The 22,514-nt window shown below is 32.0% G+C and overlaps 1 protein-coding gene across 5 annotated transcripts in view; it reads right to left on the bottom strand.

Moving 5' to 3' along the window:
- ANKRD17 (ankyrin repeat domain 17) overlaps positions 1-22,514 on the bottom strand; it is a 139,830-nt gene that overhangs the window by 29,529 nt on the left and 87,787 nt on the right. For 3 of the 5 annotated variants that reach the window (XM_015593513.1, XM_015593511.1, XM_006917299.3), the window contains 9 exons: positions 20,362-20,510; positions 12,869-12,980; positions 12,571-12,716; positions 8,555-8,697; positions 7,806-8,019; positions 7,117-7,292; positions 5,902-6,064; positions 3,470-3,565; positions 1,827-1,943 (listed from right to left, as the gene is read on the bottom strand). In XM_015593513.1, coding sequence (XP_015448999.1) covers positions 1,827-1,943; positions 3,470-3,565; positions 5,902-6,064; positions 7,117-7,292; positions 7,806-8,019; positions 8,555-8,697; positions 12,571-12,716; positions 12,869-12,980; positions 20,362-20,510 — 1,316 coding nt within the window. The remainder of the gene's footprint in view (positions 1-1,826; positions 1,944-3,469; positions 3,566-5,901; positions 6,065-7,116; positions 7,293-7,805; positions 8,020-8,554; positions 8,698-12,570; positions 12,717-12,868; positions 12,981-20,361; positions 20,511-22,514) is intronic. The other 2 variants (XM_015593514.1, XM_015593512.1) reach the window with 1 other exon arrangement.

Below are 22,514 nucleotides of genomic sequence, written 5' to 3' on the forward strand. Positions count from 1 at the left end.
AGTGTTTGTGGGAGACTAAAATACGAGGCATCTGAAAGGGACATTCGAGGCAGAAGGCACAGCAAGAGCAAAAAAATAAAAAATAAAAGAATAGTCAGTATGTAGGTTCTTAAAAGGCTTTATAATAATAAAGGTGAGAACTTTAGTTACCATTCAAGGTTAACTTTAGTTAACTTATAATGATGACACGGTTTTCTTTAGTTATCTCTGCGTACTTCATAGTGTAAAATTAATACATTGCAATAAAGAAAAAAGAAACTCTGAAGTTGATTGAGAACAGATCTCCTTAATAGGATATCTCCAAAAAGCTGCTTCCTACTTTGTAATCCACAGGTATGCAATAAATCTCTAAATGTATTTAACGTAATGTAGAAACATCAAAGGTATGAAAAAATTAAAGATTTTATTTAAAAATAGATATGTGTCTCAGCTATAGAAAAAAATGCCTCAAGACTCATAAAAATGCAAAAAGAAACGATTCATAAAATAACTATTACTTAGGGTATTATAATACTTTAGGAAGAAGAATTAAGAAGTAGGTTACATTCAATTAAGGGAGGAGAGGGAACCAGGGAATTCAGAATAAAAAAACTGGGTTCAAATCCTAGCCTAGCTTAGGCAAGTTACTTAACTTCTCCATCTGTAATATGAGGGTAATAATATTTTTACTGAGAAGACTAAAATAATATGTATCCTATCATAAAACTTGACTCTATTATATTGCCTGGTATTAAGTAAATAGACGAAACTGAATGTGAAAATAGGTCAAGTAATAGTTATAGTACTTCTAACAATGAAGATGAAATAAAAAAGAGAAAATATTTTTTTAAAACCTCAAAATGGCTAACATTTGTTTGATGAGAACCTAAGCCAGAAATTTTAAATGAAGAATCTCCAATATTAAATACATTTTTCCAGAAAATAATAGTGTATTTTTATATTTAAATTAGAATAAAATGTTTAGAATTCATATTTTCTTTATGCAAGATGAAATGAAATATATGGCTTAACAAAGTCAGCAAGTATAATAGAAAAGAATGGACTTAACTCTAACGGGTGTAGTGATCACTTTATAAATTTAAACAGTACATGCTACATTTTATAGTATTTTTAGGCTTTTTTAGAAGATGAAATATATCAGAATATGTATTCTATAATATTCAAGGCCAATCAATTCTTTTCCTGCTATGAAATACTATTTATATTACCTTCTAGAGTACAGAGTTATTGACAGGAAGGGGGTATAAAGAAGGAACTACTGGACTATCTAAACTATGCTGTTTTGAATATTTTATTCCCCTTAGGAATAGATGGGAAAGATGTTGTAGTTTGCCTGAAAGAGAAAAAAGTACAAGAGAAATCATCCATTTAAAAAATGTACTCATTAAACATTTCACCAAGTGGTTGTATTTCACTAGTTGGTTATTCATTGGTAGTGCATTTGATACTTCTAGTAAATCTTTTAGGTAACAAATTACAAAGTCTAGGATCAATGAAGTATAAATTTGGATGGGGATTAAGTTAATTAGTTAAGACTAAAACTGAGCATTTGAGGCTAGGTTTTCTGACTTCCACACGAATGTAGTTCTTATAATAAAATTTTGTTAATTTATGGTTACAAAGAAAATTCTTTTCATGATATTTAAAATACTCATAATTCTCTCTACCATTTGAGTCAAACTTGGAGAGAAAACCATGTACATAATTTAAAGCAAAAGCAACAACAAAATGAAACAAAATGAAAAAGAATAAATTACAAATTACAGGGCAAAAAAGCAAGAGGGGGAAAAAAGTAGGCATTTTTCACATGTAACGGTTACCATTACCTTTTCCAAGTCTAACTCCTCTAACAAAATGCTGGCATTTTTGTTTGCTTCAGCAGCCTGTCTATCTTTGGCTTGTACTATTGATTCCATACAAAGATGACACTTCTTCAGCATTTCCTAAAATGAAAAATTAAGATGTTTCCAGCCTCAAAAAACAATTCACATTTAGAGAGATTCCTGAAAACATGAGGATATTAATTAAGGTACTTTGAATGAACATAAGCAATAAAGATCAGTGGTAGGGCCAAAAAGAGTGCAAATAAAAGCATATTTTTAAAAATACACAAGCAAAGAGCCTCTACTGTTCTTCAAAATAATATCCACTTGACTGCTACTTTGGAAACTAAATTTTTTACTCCAATAATTTAATATAAGAAATTATACAGCAGAGCTGTAATAATTTACGTCAGCTGATTAATGGGCTTAAGGAAAAGGTCAATGTAAAAAAAAGAATTTAAAACTTTAAAATACTTAATTGGCAAGAACTGTTCTCATCTCACAGATTTAGGCTTTGTTGCTACAACTTCATATGCAAGAATCACTAAAAAACTCATAGAAACAGGTATTAATAGACTTTTCTCAGTGATTTCATTTGAAGAGTAGTGTTTCTGACAGGAAATGGATATTCCTCTATTAAGACAAAAGCCTTATCTTTAATATTATCTCCCCTCCAAAAAACACAGTGATACCCAGGAATACTAATTATCATAGCAGAAGCTAAAGGCAGGCAAGACAGTGAATTACCTATATTAAATAAAACCTATAGGGGAAAGCTGCTCACTATTATGTAATACCTGCTGAGAAAGCTTAATAGAAAGACCTTTTTAGATTTGTTGATCGCTTTGGATTTTCAGAGCATATAAACTCAGAATCAAAACGTCACCAGGGGAAATACCAATTAGATCTCTAATAGGATTTATTTTCCCTATTTTTCTGAAAAAGTCCTAGCCAGTTCATTCTTAAGCTGACAGTTACTCCAACTTTTATATTATGTTGAAGACATTAAAGTTTTCTTGCCATGATTAAAAGTGCTATGTTCATTTTCGTTTAGGCATTATATAAAAAATCCACTGGGCTTGTTCTTCTCAGAATAAACATCAGTCTAGATAAACATATAGATTATAGCAGTAATGAATAACTATTTGCTTTAGATGAGCAGTCCGCAACCTCTTTTGCACCAGGGGCCAATGCTCCTCTAAGAAGCTAATGCCCGATGATCTGAGGTGGAGCTGAGGCAGTGATGCTAATGCTGGGGAGCGGCTGCACATACAGATTTGCTGGCCCACGCTCATGTCCTGCTGTGCAGCCCCCGTCCTAACAGGCCACAGATTGGTACTGGTCCCTGGCCAAGGAGTTGGGGACCCCTGCTTTAGATCATTTAGTGTTCATATAAAATCAAATTAGTTCGGTACTATTTAAAAAGATAATTCTATTGCAGAGAATGTTTTATTGCTTCATTAGGTAAGTATCTAAAGAGTCTCTTAAATAGCATACTTCATTCCCAAATACTAGATAAATGAAAATTGCTATATGCCACACATTATTGCTCAAACTAAAACTGTTTCTTAGCGTGGGATATATGTATATAAAACCAAATGGGATCCCTAGCTCAAACAGTGGGGTGAATTTCATCAATATATTACCTTATCAGTGATGGTTGCTATGTATCTCATACACTCAGAATCTGATGGAAACTGATTGACTTCTTTGACTAAGTAGCGCACCACCTTCACATGACCCTAAAAAATAGATATTAATGTCAGTTTTAAAACAGACTTTAACAGGATTCAGTAAATCTACAGTCTGTCTTAAGATTCCTTTGACAATAGCGCTACAAAATAAAGATTTAACTGGGTATTTTTTGCACTATAAATGAAAAAGAGGCTTCGGTTTGAACAAGTGAAATCTACATTGTTCATTCTCATTCCACCCTCCAAAAAAGTACTGAATAACCCTACTTTAAAATCTAAATCACTGAATTGAACACACACACAGCGAGATACACCCCAAAAATCAGAATAAAGAAATGGGGGATATGTCTGAAAGAAAAAAATTCTTCTTTTTTACCCAGCTAATTCAGTAGAAATGAGAATCCTGTTTCAATTCTAAGCATCAAATGAATAAATATAACAATTTTGTTCCTTCAGATAAAAACTGAATGCACAGCACTGTACTAGGTAGTATGAAAGAAATAAAATATACTTTCCTAAAGCAAGAGCTATGATTGTATTATTCACGATAATACAGTTCACTATCTAAGTAAAGTCCTAAATCTTCAGACCAGATTTCAGGAGGCTTTCCACTCTCTCCAATCCACATAACTGCTCTCAGACACAGCACCTATAACTTAGCCAGTCTGGATAAACAGCTGTTTATATTTAGTATACTTCCTCAATTTTATCTATCTCTTCCTTTTCATTCACCTGTACCTTTTTAAACTACACTTATCTTTTAATGAATAGCTCAAATGCCATTTTCATCATTCTTTGATATCTCGCCAATACTTCTATGGTATTTAAACTATTTATATGGGACAACTCACAGTTACTTGACTGTGTGTGTGTGTTTCACCCCTTGATTAAATCACACATTTAAAAAAAGTATGGCTGCTGCACTCTGTACAATGTAATATCCCAAACATTACAATTGCACATGGTAGGCATTAAAAAAAATAAATAATGGAATGAATACAAGAGTATAAAAGATAAGCACTATTCTTAAGAATCTATGTTTATATGGAAAGATAAGATATATATGCATGTTAAACATTAGAGTAGTAACAGAATATTATCTGTCAAAATGAATGACGAAGATAACGGATTATAGAACTTCTACAACTTTTAAGAGATTATAATATCTGAATGTGAGCTCAAACAGGATGGGAAGAAGTTTTATATAAAGGAAGATTTAAACTATACCCAAAGAATGAGTAAATTTGGAAAAATTAGGAGGGATGTGAGCAGTTCTGAGATGAGAAGAAAGGTAATGTGGGAAAAGGGGACAAAAAAAAGACCAAGCAAGAAGACAATTCCACATTAGGAACTCTAAGAGCACTAGATTATGGTGAGTTTGAATAACAAACTAAGGTTGGATTTCAAAGTATTATAGAGATTGGGGAGACAGGAAAAGATTATTGTAGAAGATACTAACATAGTGGAGTGGTTAGGAGCATTAACTTGATAATGATATGCTAGCTTGTTTGGAGAAGAGGTAGACAGCCAGTAGGAAAGAATAAGTTTGATTGGTGAGGAAAAAGAAATACAGAGTCAGTGGCTAAGTAATCTAGACTACCCACGGAAGAGGTGGTATAAAGAGCAGGTGTCAAATAGAAGACTAAGGTAGAAAGGAAGAGATGATTTCTTGCAATTTATATAGTAAAAATTTTCAATACAACAAAACAAGGAATTTTACCTACATGTCTCAGAATGACAAAACTCAAAATTATAATCCCTGATAAATTAATGTTTTCCCCAGAAACAAACTAAAACTGCATTTAAGAGATCAAACAAATCATTAAATCAAATTACATATACATAGCCCTATTCTATGCACTAGAGAAAGGGAAACAAAGTTTCTCTTGCTATCACAAAATTTATTTCTACTTCTGAATATAGTACACTTGAGTTTCAGTAATTTCAAATACTGGCAGCTGGGTTTTCATTATTTAATTCTTTTTTTTTTTTTCAGGGTAATTAAAGTCAATGATTAAAAATAAATTTTTAAAAAATTTAAATTTTTATCTTTTGTGCTAACACAAAAAAATTCATAAACAAATAATTAGTTACTCAATTAGATTTATATTTTGTGAAAGGTTAACTAGATTCTGAAAATATTACTTGGAACAACTTTTTAAAAGTATACTTAGCTTTTATGTCCAATATGAGTAATATTAATAGCTTTTTGAGATACCTGTCTCCCTTTCAATGTTGCCATAAGATTAAATATTTGCTTATTACTTCGCTGCTTTCATCGCTGATGTTAAATCCTGAAATGAGAGTCTATGGTGATCACTAAACTATGCACTTCATAGCCTAACTGACAAACATCCATGTGAATGAAGATGAAAGACTTCTACCTTTCTAAATGCTGCCATAAGAGGAGTTATCTTGCGGTTATCTGCTGCATCCACATCTGCACCTGCTTGCACCAATAACTGAACCACATCGAGGTGTCCACCATTTGCTGCTAGCCACAATGGAGTGTTCCCCTTCTTATTACGTACGTCAATGTGAGCCCCCCTAAATGAATGACACGGATATCATTATTTAAAATAAAACTGAAAGACAGAGCTAACACTACAAATCAACTATTAACCTGTAAAAATATTCTGTAGATTAAAATTGCTTAATATTCAAGGACTAAAATACATTTCTCTCAAAATGACATTATAACAAATTTCTAGTCATCAATTAAAAACGACTAAATTAAAAAATAATTGTATAGTAACAATTGCTTTTTATTTTAAAAATGACTACATAATTCTGAGTTTCAAATACTGAGAAAACGTTAAATTTTACTTAGTGCAAAATAAAGGTACGTCCTGTCAATATTATAATTGATATATTAAATAAATAGTATCCTAGAGATACAGATTATTTATATTGAGATTATTTGTATTCATGAATTTGTATTTAGCTTCAGCAAAGAATGAACCTAAAAGTAACATGCAGTTTAGATCTCAGCAGGCATAACAGATAAGACTCAAGGTAAATAGCAGTGGTGATAATAGCTACTAGTAAATACTACTGCTTAGGACACCATGCAAAGGTTTTTAGGAAATCCAATTAAGCAGACAAGCATGCTTGGAAGACTGGAAGGCAACTTTGAAGTGAGTGAAAGCAGAAACTAATCTGAATCTTGTCTGATACTTTGAACAGTTCCTTAACTGTCACTTAAAAGCTCTAGTTACTATAAAGAACAAAAAAACTAACGACGAAGATTTAGATTATTGCCAGACTGAAGACTTGGAGAGGTACTCTGCACAACTCAAACTGTGGGAAATGTGAATATGGATGACAATAGTTGAATGTTCAGGTAGTTCATTACAGTACTTTAAAAGTGTATACACACACAAGAAAAGGAAAAAAAATATTTCTAGGTTGCACTGAAATAAATCAGACAATATAGCATAACTCTGGAAGGGTAAAAAATAATAGAGATAGGTTTAAAAATTAAAACAAAACATGTACTTATAGTTTATAGAAGTAATCACATAGTACAATTTGCCCAGAGATAACAGTAATCACTAACACTACCATGTTCACATGTGTAGGGTATAATAATTTCATACCTGCCAATGAGCAGCTCACAGAATTTATAATGCCCTTTATCTGCTGCTATGGTTAAAGCTGTATCTCTTGAGGAGGGCACTGGAGGGGCATTAACATCAGCACCTTTATCCAAAAGAACTCGGCCCACCTCTGCATATCCGCCAGAGGCAGCTTCCATTAGTGGTGTGAGTCCAGTCTAAGTTGCATGAATAATAAAACACAACATACAAGAGAATGGAAAGAGCTAAAGTGTTAAAGAACAACAATCGGGGGGAGCAATATATAGTACTACTCTTACAAAGACTCACAATTAAATCTCAGCATTGACACTATTTGCCTCTCTGAGTTACAGTATGACCTATCGAAAGATGACAATTTTACCTAATGTCAATTTATTGAAAAAAAATTTGTGTAAGATGCAAGCACTTGGCATTAACTGGCACTTAATAAATGTTCCCTCTTTTCTCTTTCACAATGGTACATATTTTTCAGCTGATAATCCTAATATCATTATTAACTATAAAATTTATTGTTGAGGTATTTTGAAGAGTTAATGCTTCAATGAGTTATACAGAGCGATTTTTCAATTTCTGATTATATGAGATAAATATTACTAGAAAATACTAAGATTATACTTAGCATATTGCTACTGTATATCTTAAATATCAAAGCAATAAAGCCATGTATAAATCTCAGACTTTTTTCTTACCTTAGCTCTGTGTTCCACATTTGCTTTTCTATCAAGCAGAAGACTAACCACTTCAGTTCTTCCTTGGAAGCAGGCTAAGGTAAGGGCAGTGTTCCGATTGGTTTCTATTTGAGCATTTATGTCAGAGCCCATGTCTAATAGGAGCTTAACGGCAGCTGTGTGCCCATTCATAGCTGCTAACATCAGAGGAGAAATGCCCAATTTGCTACCAGTTCTGGAGGTTGGAGGTATGGGGAGAACAAAAGGGAAAATATACATTGTAAATGTCCCAGAAAAACTGGATGACAATATAGAATTTCTATTTCAGGATTTATTTAAGATTCTCTATTTTGCAGGATCATTTAAAATGACAGTTTTTCTCAGCCCTAATAAATCTTTAAGATACAACTAAGACTCTATTAGAAATATTTTACGACCCAGAACTAGAATACATTCTGTATCTCATTCAACATAATGACTTGGGCTGAAAATTGATTATGAAATTATTAGGCTATTATTAAGATGAACTTTCCATCCTAAAGCACATATTTGCTTAATAAAAACTCATAAAGATGTGTTTACTTGTAGTATACCATAAGAAATAGAGTAACTGATAGTTAAATAAAATTAATCTTTAAAATCTCTTAGCAATTTGGATTTTAAATTTATAATGAAGGCATTTCCTAAATATGGCATTAAAAAGATAACTGTTCTAAAATCTCTTTAACATAACACTTTAAGTGGTTTGTGGAGAGAAAAATAAAACTTGCCTAGAATTAATCTCGGCTCCTGCATTTAGTAATATTTTGATAATGTTCACATAGCCACCAGAAGCAGCCAGGCTTAGAGGTGTGTAATCAGAAACATTCCTGTGTTCTTTATTTGCCCCTCGAGCTAACAACAGCTCCACCACCTGAAAAGAAAAAGGAAAAAAAAAAGTGTTTTCTTCTTATGATGAGATAATTTGCAAGACGTATATTCCTGATTTCTCTTTTTGTTCTGGTATATTGTACAACAAAAGAAAGCAAAGTCCTTCTTTCATCAAACTTGGGGAAAAAAATCAGCCTCAAATGATAGCAAGAAGTCTTAGAGCCAACAAAGAGATAGCTTCTCAAGTAAAATTCATTTTGGAGTCTGTTTAAGTGGCAGTGTGCTCATGAAAGATCTGGACCTCGTGTATTGTTGTGCAGTGCTATTCTGGAAATAGTGTTTCTGTGTTAAATAGTGGTAAAATAGAATAAGATTTTTCATTTAAACACTGAATGTCTTTGAAATATTTTTTAAAACTTACAATCACTAAATGTTTTAAAAAAAAACTTGGAAAAAAGCTAACATGTATTTTTTCCCATTTTATATGAAAATTTGCAAACATACAGAAAAGTTGAAAAAAAATGTACATATGCTCGCTACCAAGATTCTATGAGTAATATTCTACTATACTTAACTTTATTACATCTTTGTCCACCACTTTTCTGATACATTTTATTTCAAAGTAAATTGAAGACAGCTGCAATTTCCCTTAACTATATCAGCATGTGTATCATTAACTAGACTATTATATACTTCTTTTCAGTTTTTTAGGTTAAGTTTTAAATATTTTTAGATGAAACAATAAATGCTCAAAGCTTAAGTGTACATTCACTGAACCGCCAAATGCATAAACTTAATGTAACTTAAATCTCTGGTATGTACTCATGCCCCTTCCTACTCTATCCCACGAACAGATTAGTTTCATCTTAGATTTCCATATAAATGAAATCTCAGTGTTTGAATGTCATTTGTGTGTACCATGTAGCATTCTATTAAATGAATATGTGATAGCTTACCTATTCTCCTACTGATGAACAGCTTTGCTGTTTCCAGTTTTGGCAATTTTGAATTGAGTTGCTATGATGATTCTTGTGAAAATATATTTTCATTGCTTACAGGTTCCACCTAGTAGCAGAATTTCTAGGTGTATGTTTAGTTTTAAGAAATCATCAAACCTTTTCCTAAAGTGGTTGTACTACTTATACTCCCATTGATGATAAGTGAGTTCTGATTTCTCCATATCTTTGGCAACATCTAATATTGTCAGTTTTCATTATTTTAGCCATTCTAGTGGGTGTGTGGTGCTATCCTACTGGGATTTTAATTTGCATTCCCTGGTAGCTTAAAATATTAGCATTTAAATGCATAGACCTTTTGTCCATTATGCCATTTAATGTACCATACAACTCTTTGACAGAGGTACTAGTATTTTTATCTTTTACAAATGATGCCTAGAGAAGTTAAGAATTGTTCAAAATCATAGCTCTTACCCTTGTTCTTACTATTAATAAGATATCCTAAAATACTAACTGGGAAATAACAAATAAATGTTAACAAACAGTGCTTTGTCTTACTTACCAGCTAAAACTCTACTCACTAAATAAAGCTATGACCAATTTTAAGTGTGACTTTCTGTCCATCACTTTTGCTTTTAGAGCCAATAAGACTAGGTGGTTGACATGACAAGATCACCTAGTCCTGTGTACAAAAACAAGACCAAAAAAATGGCACTGGGCCATTTTACTTTACAAAGAGTCCCTTAAGCAATAAAGTAGAAAACCCTAACCATATTTCTAAGGTTTCCTGATTTCCATCATGCAAAGGTAACTGGTCTTGGTTATCTCTCAGAGGAAATGGCCTATTCCCAAAAAGTAATAAACATTCAGTATAAAAGAAATTAATTTCTGATTTTACAGTAAAATGATTTTCCAATACTTAACTATTTTAATAACACCAAATCAAAGGAAGTGTTACAGCAAAATTATTACCCTAAAAGACGTCTATAACTGTTATAATCTTATCTATTACATGTTAATAAGAACACAGAGATTATGGTACACTATGGGCTTTAATATTGCTTTGAAAAGAAGGAAATCACTCTCTTTTTGATTTAAAAATTTGTTATAGGCAAGTATTTCAAGCTACGTATGATTGATGATTTCAGTTAAGTCAAAATTTAACTTTTATTATATTTCAAAACAGAAGCATTTACATTTCTGATTGATATAAGCTTTTCCATTTAATGTTATTTAACTGCAAAATTTTCTGCCATCTCATTTCAGCTTAAGATTAATTGAGATCTCTACTTTTTCTGATGTAGTAGAAAGGATTCATCAAATAAGGCAGCTTGTTTTTTACTCTCTTAATATTATTTGGTTTAAAATCCTTTTAGTGTATCAGTCATCTCCACTGTGGAATACAGGAGTAAAAAAAAGATACAAATGTATTCATGTTATCAACCAAAAGGAACAGCACAGTTGGTTGGGACAGGTATTTTTTTGACTCACGTGCAGATCATCTCTAGTAGCAAGTGCATCTAACTATTTACACTTATAATATCTACTCCAAGTATAAAGGAGCAAATATTATAGAAACAGTTGTAACAAAAATTACATATAAAATTATGCTGGCATTATCACTAGGCTCCAATTCTTTTTAATCCGTAAGGGGTCACACCACCATTTATTAGAGTTCCCATTCTTTCTATACAAGAATTATTCTGCCCCTTAAATATTTTTTTTTTAATTTACTAGTTTAGTAAAAACCCTAGTGGGTTTAACTGATTAGAGTTCAACATAACCTGATGTACTATGACAGGCAAAGGTGTGGGGGGAGGCCAGTTTAAGAATAGGAAGGGAGGTAATAGTCCACCAGTTCGTTGGTCAGGGTACTTTTACATATAATATTTCAGGAGGAATGAATAATGACACGGTGTATGGAGTTTGGAAAAGGTATTTTCAAGTTAACAATCAACAGAACAGGACATGTTTCCAATAGAGAACAGTATACTGTTGAATACATACTCAAATATCTGAAGATACAAGAGGGTGTAAAAACCTCTTTGCATTAGTTCAAAGAAGAGAGTTAGGAATAGTGGGGAAACTTAGGGAAGGCATACTTCAGACTTGATAAATAGGACATTATAATAATTAGGACGGTGGGGGAAAAAAGGAAGAAAATGACTTTAAGCTTGAGTAGGAAAATGACCTGGATGACCTAGGCTGCCTCCTAAATCTAAGATTCGAAAAATTCCAAAGTGAGAAGTTGCCAATCTATAGAGGCAGGACAATTGGCTAATCAAAAGCCTTAAATCCACTGTATAAAGGATTAGATTTTTAAAATGGATTTAAAAAATTAAATCCAGCTGATTATTAAAAATGCCAGAAGACGACACACAAGGGAGTGTAAATTATACTTTCTTGGGCCTACACATGATCACACCAGCTGTTCTACTCTCCTTAAAACTATAAGGTCATAAGATCTTATCTGAGAACCCTTCCGCCAGAGTTGAGAGCGGGGAATAATTAAAAGACAAGAATCCTCAGAACAACAAAAATAGACAACTCTTAATTCCCTACTAATCTTATACATAGAGAGCAATAAAGGCTGAGCTTAAGTACCTTTCCTGCTAGGTACTCTGAGACAGGAAAGATGAGTGAATATAGTAGGCCTTGTTTATCTGGAGCTTACTGATTTGATTTGAAATGTCTTAATCATTTCCTTAGTCTGAATGTAGCACACAGGTATTTCTATGGCAGGTTCTACTTTTAGATAAGCAAGATAATAAACAACATGCTTTTTCTGGAATGATAGCTTTTGCTCACACTGATACTAGTCCTTATGCTAACAGATAATAGTTTTAGTTACTGTGATAAATCTAAATGTCTATCCTTTGTTCCTATAAAATCATGTAAGTTAAAGCATACATTTGCTAAACAGATGGAAAGAAAATAAATTACACTGGAGAAAACATTACCTCCTGTCTTCCCCCAGAACAAGCCAAAGATAGTGGTGTGTCCTTAGTTCTTTCTGACTGGGCTTCAATGTCTGCACCATTGTCCAGCAATATTTCAACAACACCAACATGACCAGCTGTAGCAGCCAAAATGAGTGGAGTAAAACCTGGAAAAAAATAATGATCTCACTACATGCTAAGCAAAGGGACAATTCTACTTGCCATTATTTCTAACCATCGAAATAGCCTAGAAGTAGTATTTCTTCACAGGACACAAATATTCAAGAAGACAAAAAGTTAACGTAAGTAGTTAACCTACCTTTCTTATCTCGGTGCTCAATACTAGCTCCTCTCTCTAGCAGTGTTTGTACCAGTTCTTCATGACCACCAGCACAGGCAAGTGTCAGCGCCGTGTCATGATTACTCTCAGTCTGTAAAAAATTAATTTTTAAATTAGCTCATTATATAATTAAAAAATGTTAACATGAATTCCAAAAAGGTACATATACCAAATACACACAAACACATATGAACCACTCTGCTGCAGCCAACATTTAGATATTTAAGTTGTTTTTTTCCCACTGGTAACCAATTTGTGATTTTTTAAAGTCTACAAATAGTATCTGAATTTTATGGGCAATTCTTGAAACACACATGAAGGAAAAAAAGTATGATTTTTCAACCATATGCTGTTTTCAACTACAAGAATAAAAGAAATACTGTGGACTCTCACTTCCAGCTATTAATGGCAATTACATGACAGCAATCTTTGAGGACAGAAATGATTTACTCAACTTATTGCCTGGAGACTTTCCAGACTGTAGTGCAGGGAGAGGGGACCCAAACAGCCTGGTGATCTCCCTGAGTAGAAGACACAGAGTTTGGAAAGGTCAAGGTGGCTAGAATTTATGGGGCAGACTACTAGAGAGGAAAGCAGTAAAGAAGGGGAGTACTGCAGAGATCTACAAAGGGTTCCCCTAGAGTCTTCAGCAGACATCTGATCAGCACATTTGCATGAGGCCAGGGAAAGACCACCAGAAGGGATCAGGCTGAACAACACCCAGAGCTTACACAGAGCCAAGAATAGTTTGGTTCCCATCAGCCAGAGCAGAAACCGCAAAACACACAGGATGTCAAGTAAAATCCTCAGCAGTGAAGCCATATTAGCTGTTCTGGACCCATCTACGAAAGCTGAAAACCAAGCCTTAAAATGAAAAAATTGTTTCTAAGTAACTGCATTTGAGAACGAAGCCCCAAAATACTTAAAAGACAAACAAACAAACAAACAAAAAAACCCACATACACAGACACATAATATACAGAATATTTGGAAAGATGACTATATAATTGAGACATGACACTGTTTATACACAATTTATTTCTGACTTCTGCTAATGAGAGTAATACTGGATTCACCAATGGTCATACTCTATCATAGTTTAAATGTTTATTTAGTGAACTACTGAAGTCCTCATACTTTTAGTACTCTAAACTGCGCTGTCCATAAAGCTAACTACTAGTAATATGTGGCTATTAATACTTGAAATATGTCTAGTGTGATAGAAGAACTGAATTTTAAATTTTATTTAGTTTAAATTTTAAAACTGATATCGACTTGGTTTTTGGAAAGCTTTTTAGTATGTCTGGAGCAACATCAACTTGAGTAAATGAATCTACTTTTTCAACTTAATCAAATCTACTTAATCGACTTAATCAAAACAAACCTAAGTGCAAATCAAGTATTTCTAAGGAAGTCCAATTTGAGAGATATATTCTAAAAGAGTGACAAACCATCCCAGGCCCAAACTGATGGAGTTTCTGGGATGAGACTTTTGGTGCTAAAATCAGGAGAGTCCCAGGAAAACCAGAATGATTTATTTGATCACTCTAGCTATAAGTGTAACATATATGCTGAATTTTGAAGACTTTTAATATAAAATAAAAATGTAAAATAATTCAATTTTTTTAAAATTTTATGTTTAAACAATAATATTATGAATATATTAAGTTAAGTAAAATATATTCTTAAAAGCCATTCCGCCTATATCATTTTTTGCTTTTTTTAAATGTGGCTACTAGAAAATTTTAAAATTACATGTCTTATATTATTTTTCTAATGCACAACACTGTTCTAAGCCATCTTACCTCATTTTTATATATGCACCTCTATTATACAGCACTTAAAATCAGTCTTCTCTTATGCTAATGCTGGTTATGTGTCTATCACCCTCAGAGGACTATAAATTCCTGGAAGCTAATAAACATGTCTTATTCATGTTTACATTCTCCACCTATACGTGATGCTTTGTTAGAAAACAGTAAATAATAGTTAAGTTACATGAATGGCAATAGGGTCACACATTTAAAGACTATTACTAATGAAACAAAGAGCTTTTTTATTTATGTGTTAAATATAAAACGGAAAGGCATATTCTCCCAGAAGGTTGACAGCTCTAAAAACCAACTCTATTATAAAAAAATGAATTAACAAGAGACAAAAGGCAAAATCAGTCGTCAAGAAATAAGAAAAAGCCCACTAGTCAGTGATGAAGAGGGAGACCGCAAAAACGGCTCTGCATAAGAGGCTGGCAGAGAGCAACACTACTGACTGTAGAGATCAGGGATGGCCACAAAAGACATGAATACTTAAATGAGTGACAGCTTTGACTGTCTTCAATATTTGATCTTCATTTCATGTTTACAAAGAAAGAATTATTTCTGATTTCAGAGAAAAGGAAACAAAGGCTCAGAGAAATTACCTTCTGATGGTCACACAAGCTAATAAATGGTTAAAAAACCAAGAAGATCTTGGATAACAAAATTCTGCTCTTCCATTACATCACAGGAACAGTCCTAAGGAACAGCTGACTGAGGTCAATACAAAGTTAAGCCTATCTGTCTTCTGTATTCTTAGTGTATAGACAATCAGTAGGAATCAACTTTATAATAAAGTTTATGAGGTTTCTAAACGTCTTCAGGGGGTTGAAGAGTAATTTAGGAAAACTGGTGCCAATCTTAAATAGAGAATGAAGACACAAACAAAATTCGAAAAAGATAAGCATAAAAAATTTTAGTGAATCAGTAAAATACTGATTTTTCCCCACATTATAAAACACCAATTCAACCTTTTATATTCAAAGTACTCTTCTAGGTACTCTAGGGTTGACGAAGATAAGTAAATATAGTCCCTGTTCACTAGGAGCTTACCGATTACTATGCAAGGCAAATTTAGCTTCAAACTATGAGAGAAATAGAAATAACGTATTATTAAGAATTGAAGAAAAAGTATTTAAAACTGAGAGAATGGCTGGTCATATACCTGGGGAACTTAAGAGTGGATAACTTCATTGTACTTCTGCACTAAGGGGAAATTACATCAACTAACATCTGATGATAATCTTTTTAAGACAAAAATGAAAGAATTTAAAGATTCTGGACTGAGGCTTCCACTCTCCCACCACCCATCACAAATACATAAGTGCCCACCCCCAAAAGGGTAAAAAAAAAATCCTGATTTGCAATATATCAAGAAACAAAATAACTATAGTAGAAGTATGGGTTAAAATTAACAATGGCCAATAAGGTACAGTAAAAACATAGGTATTTTAGATACTGCTAATCAAGGAAATAACAATATAGCTAAGGACTTTCTGGAAGGCAAAGTACCACTAAAGTCATACTGTACAGGTTATCAGGTCACATTCTTTGTCATATATCTAAAAGAAACCTGAAAAGATGCTTATTAGAGCTTTGTTAAGAGCTCATCCAGGTTTACATTCTAAAGAAAATTTCCATTTAGCCCACGATACCATAAAATATACATTTCTGTACTATAATTCTGGTTTATAAAAAATGATAAAATTATATTCAATATAACAATATTCTATAAATATCAATATGACTATTCAATTTTGTGAGAACGAAAAAAAAAACCAAAAAGAAATCATAAGACAAATGTAATATTAAAGGAAAAGGCAACTTTTAAAAAAATAATAAAAGATTTATATCTATTAAAAACATTTACATCTAAAGACTTTGGAAACTATTAGAATTTAAAGGGCTCAATTTATTTAGACCTCCACAACCTTCATAATCCCAAACATCTCATTCTCTAATCATGTCAGGGGTAAGATTAAAAAAGATAGCACTTTAGGGCATTCAATAAGTAAGAATAATCAGTAAAATGGTAAATAACCTGTTTAAAAGAGTGTGTATAAGCAAGTAGAATGCTTTAACGGCAGCATATTACACATCACTATTAACTGATTTTTCAAGGTCTCCTTAATTTCTCTCATTAAATCACTGCAATGAAACTTCTCTGTACTGTAAAACCATCACCATCAGGAAAAGAGAAAAATACCCAAATGATATTTATACCATTGAAGGTAAAAATACTTTTACATACTTTACAGTTTCAGTCTTGAGTTAAATTTAATGTCTACTCTCTTTAAAAGATAAAAATGGATATATGTTAATTACTAACTGGAAAAACAGAAACTTGCATAAGGAAGTATTTATTGTTCTTAATTTTTTTTTTGAAATGTACTAGAAAAAGTTATTCCAAGTTCAAGGAAAGCCTTTCAAAGTTTGAGTATAAAAATAACAAGCAGTCCAGCAATCTATGAAAAACATGAGATAAGAAAAAAGGAAGGGGGGCTGGAACACATTTTTACAAGCTACAAACAGAACAACCGGTTCTTTCTCACTTTTAGTGGCTATTAATCAAAATTTCACATAATAATATACAGAAAATATTTAATTCAGTGGTGTTCAACTCTAACCTTCAACCGGATTTATTATTTCATTTAAAGCCAGTAATTCTTAAAAATCTCTACATAATTCCTAATTTCTATATCTACAATACCCATGTATAAGTTTTTTTTATATCATTCAAGTTATAAAAAATATTAGTGCTATGCTATCAAAAGGTATTGTAAAATAGTCCCAAATAATTCTTTCCAAGTATCATTTATTGATATTTCCTAAAATAAATTTTGGTAACAGCACAGTATGTGGTATTACTCTTAAAAGTTCTGAAATATCCAGACTTGATTCAATAAAACCATTACATGAGAGGAGAGCCCATAGCACACACCTGCACACCAAAGGTGATTTCTAGTTATATATCATAATAAGATTTGAGGAATCATATAAAGAATGTAAACTCTTATCTTCAGCATCATTCGAGGTCCAGAAATTAAACATGATTCCTGCTAATCCTTGTTAAAATATTAGTTCCTGAGTATAATAATCATTTAAAAGAGTTTAAGGTATGATCATTTAATGAACAATTAGCATTTTTAAAAAGGGTAGTTATACACTTTTTTAAAAAAATCAACATTTCTTTTGTTTTTGTTAAATGAATATTTGATGTAAATATGTAGTGTCCCCAAGGAAAGATTCTAAAAGATGGAAAGATGACATGATCGTTTGCCATCTAAGTGGTGAACTCATTTTCTATAATCTAATTTACCAGGTTAATATACTTCAAATTCAATGTTCATACCTAAGATAAAAACTGAAAAACAGGCAGCACTGTGTAGTAGTTAAAAGCATAGATTCGAGAACCAGAGCACTGGGGGTTTTGAAAGTTGGCTCTACCATAAATAAGATATTGGGCAAGGTAGTTAATATCTCCTAAGTCTCACTTTCCTCACATGTAAAATGTGAATAATAACAGTAGCTACTTCATGGGCTCATTATAAAGATTAAATTGAAGAAGTATCTACAAAGTGTTAAAAATGTGCATGTCAAGACCTTAAATAAACACAAATGAAGAACCCGATTATTACAGAATGTTCGATCTTTCAAAACAGGAAGAATTTTGGATTAATTTTCTATATTACATTACTTGTCTATATGGCACAGTACTATCACACGTAAACCAAAATATCCACTATGTAAAATCTCAAAAAAATTTTATTTTAGGATCTAGAAAAAACTTCAGATGCACTGAGTACAAAAAGATCTTTATTTTTACCTTTTAAAGTACCTGCTTGGTATCATAAAAACTAGTAAGTTATAAAAAAAACTAACATCAAAAATTAAAGAAAAAAATGGTGAACAATTATTTCTGAATATTTATTTTGCATGTTTTCCAAAGCAGAATTTTCTAATGTCTAACTAAACAATTACAGTAAACTCTATGAAAATTAGTGTAATTCAGGTTAGGCTAACCCAACTGAAAAACTTCAGATAGAGACTACATAAAGAAGGAGCAGATTTTAAAGGAGCCACGATCAAATCTTTTTACATAAGCACGTCTATTAATTTAAAATGTAGTTATTTTTCTAAATTAAAAAAGCCTTTTTAAATATTTAATGTCAACTCTAATTGAAAGAAAACCTTTTAAAAAGTATTTATGTGTAATTTCTCAGAGATTAATTTATAATGCAGTGATGGTTAGCTGAGTGGTGTAATCAGGTAAAATTTCACTGTCACAATAATTTCAAATTCAATAAAATCATGATCATACATGGAGGAACATTTCCTGTGGCTGTTTTATTTAAAAGTTTTTTTTTTTTTTTAAAGAAATCCTTTTACATTTTAGCGAAGTTTTTACTTTTGCTTGTGGATCAATTCTTGATCCCACGAACACTAGAAAATATAACAGCATCAGAACAAAAAAGAGTGGAGGAAAATAATGCAAATTTAATACCAAGTTAAATCCAATTCGTAGTCCACCAAATGAATGTCTCATACTTTTTTAAGAAAGCTGTGTAATACTGTAGTTAAGAAGAGTGAGTGGCTTTGAAGTCAAATTGACCTAAGTCTGACCCCTAGCTCCAACCATATCATAGCAAAATGAAGTGACTGTAAGCAAATTTTTTAGCCTCAGTTTCTTCATCAGGGAAATGGGTATTTAAGAGTAGCTACTTCAATCTGTGATCTGAAGATTAGAATAGTTCTAATCTTACCAACAGTTCCTAATCTTAAGAACTCAAAAAAAAAAAAAATTAGTACATATAAAACAATAAACATTTGAGAAACAAGCAAGAATGAAAATAAAATTCCTTTTTCACAGTATTATCAAGAAATATTTTAATGAAAGGGAAGCTATATTTTCAACAGGTTATGAGTACATGCCCTTAATGTCCTTAATACACACACACTCCCTGAAATTCAGGTTTATAAAGAACTGATCATTTATAAAACTGTTACACACCTATACCTGCTAGGTGTGAATCAAAATATAAAACTATAAACTCCAAATATTTCTCGGTCCTGAAGACAGCCATATACCCTTAACCCATCCAGCGGTCTTCTAAGCTAGCCCTCTTAGCATTTCTTCAGGAGAAAACACAAGCTATCCTATCCTCTCCAATCTTACTTTACTCTGAGATTTCACAGTAAACTAATTTTTAAAAAATTGGGTTTTGTTATTATTTTTACTTAACAGTGTTACAAATACAGACAAAGTACACATTTCAGTTGGCAAGATCAGAATTTTCAAAGACAATGTAAATGCAATTGAGTACATATGATACACATAAAAGCATTATCTTCTAATTTAAGATTAGAAGAAAATACATGCTAATCTTAAATAAGTTATTTCTTTTTATATCCTCTTCTAAAGTTTGTTTTAAAAAGGTTATTTGATGAACTTGGAAACCAGACCATCACATAATTATTAGTAATAATCTATATTTGGTATTTGATTTTTAAAAATGTAGATTCCAATTTGTTTATAATTATGGCTCAGGTCTCTGCCTAGAGACCAAGCAGTCTAAGATGATTTAAATCACTAATTAATGTTTTTAATGATGACATAATTCTAGTTAAAAATCTATCACTCCTGAATTTGGAGCTTACCTGTGCATCAATATCAATGGCAGGGTAGATAGGAAGCATGGCTGAAGGAGAGATGATGGGACTTGGAGTTGGAGTCTGAGGTTGGGAAATGGAAGCAGCGATACTGTGGGTAGGAGTGTTTGACATTGCAGATGCTCTTCCACTGACTGCTGTTGAACAAAATAACTGTACTTAATAAGGATGAAACATTGTTAGGTAAAAGTAAGAAACAATGAAAATATTTAAAGACTTTTTTAAACACAAAGTGTCTATAGGTACACTATCATAGCACTAATAACTCATTTTCCTGGTTATTTCTGACTTTGAACAATAGTCCAAAATTATAATAATGCATATTGAGTAATCCACTTTACAAATAAAAATTCATCTGAAAAACAAATTCTCCTCTTATGATATGTAATCATAAAACCTTAATTCAAAATAGCCCTGAAAATAAAAATATTTTTATGAATTAAAATTAAACATAAATGCAAATGGATAGTTTTCCACTATATCTTCTTAATCGGAAAAGGAATAACAGGTAAAATAGTCAAGTTCAGAAGGAGAAAAATGATTTTTACCTGCCAATTTCACACCTTATATTCTAAAACTAATGAAAGTAATATAACTGTTTGGGGAGAACCTTGCTATCCAATCATTTAAAACATCTCCTACTATTTTACTAACAACAGACAGAGGGATAATAATATTATTCTGAATTGTAGCCCTCAGTATGACAGCATAGTCAAATATAAAAATTTGATCCTCACACAGAAATATAGTTCTCACATGTAGAAATTATTCTTGGGGGAAGGGGGAAGGTTAAAATGTCCACCAATCAATCCAGCAATCACACTGACTTATGAGGACAAAATTTAAAAATTAGAGTAGAAATAAATGTAAGCACATAATCATCTTTCAACTACAGATTATTATTAGTTCTTCTAAGAATAATTTTGCCATGATATTATTTTCACCAAAATATGCAAATTAAGAGGGACTAATTAGGTCAGTACTTGAGATGGGAGAACTACAAAGGTAGTGGCAGTTGAGGCTACTTTATTCCCTCATCAACTCATTTCTGGAGTTGTTATGTGAACACCAATCCTTTTTCCCCTACTAAAAATGCTATAGCACTAAAATCTGGGCATTAATATTTGAATGGTCAATAGCAGTGCAGATGTGTGCTACCAACGTAGTTACCAACTACATTAGACAGAAAACAATCATGATTCACAACTGGATCTGAAACCAGGCAAAACAGGTTATGACCCTGCCAAGAACAAAACTAAAATTGACCTTATTATAACAATTATAAACATGATTATCAATTAAGAAATCTATTTTACATGAAATCCTTAGTTCAGGCACAAACATACACTATACATTATAGCAACACACATTCTATAATCATACATTTTTAAGTCCACTTAAAAGCCAAAGGGAAAACAAAGGAGGAAACAAAACAAAACAAAACAAAACAAAACACTTGTTTGAATCCTTAGGGATCCAGGTCAATAGAAAAGGGCATGTACTAATATATTATTAAACTGATCACCTAATAACCTTGATATTATTACTCCATATTGTTAATTTGCATATTAATAAAAAGATCAAGGTAATTTAAATGTACATATTCTATCTATAAATTTCAAACTCATATAAAATTTATGGCTCTTAAAATAGATTCCATATTCTCCTGTAATTGGCTTTTCTCAAATGAAAATGCTAAACACAAAGATTAGCTTAAATAAAATGACCAGCAATCTGCCCAAAGAATTGATTTTTATTTCATGATACTAAATAAGATTAAGCTTTACTGTTAAATGATTAAATTATAATTTACATTTCAACTGGAGTAAGTTCTTTTAAAGAACTTACTAAAACTAGTTTTTTTAATTTTTGGTCAAACTGGTTGTTCTTACCACCTCATCTAAAAAGAGAGAGGAAAAATCAATTCCCTCATTTCAATTCCTTTGGGGGCACCTATGAACTGGTTTACTAATACTAAATAACTGCCTGTCACTCATCCATTTTCTACAATTAAAAGTAAAAACTATAAATATGTAGATACCTGAAGGAACTCCGCTACAAATCTTTACATATGGGACTTCATTCTGGGTTAGATTTGAGAGAGGGAGAGCAGATGCTCAGAAATGATTTAACATCAGGTA

The sequence above is a fragment of the Pteropus alecto genome, unplaced genomic scaffold (assembly GCF_000325575.1).
Source record: "Pteropus alecto unplaced genomic scaffold, ASM32557v1 scaffold237, whole genome shotgun sequence".
Lineage (NCBI taxonomy): Eukaryota > Metazoa > Chordata > Mammalia > Chiroptera > Pteropodidae > Pteropus > Pteropus alecto.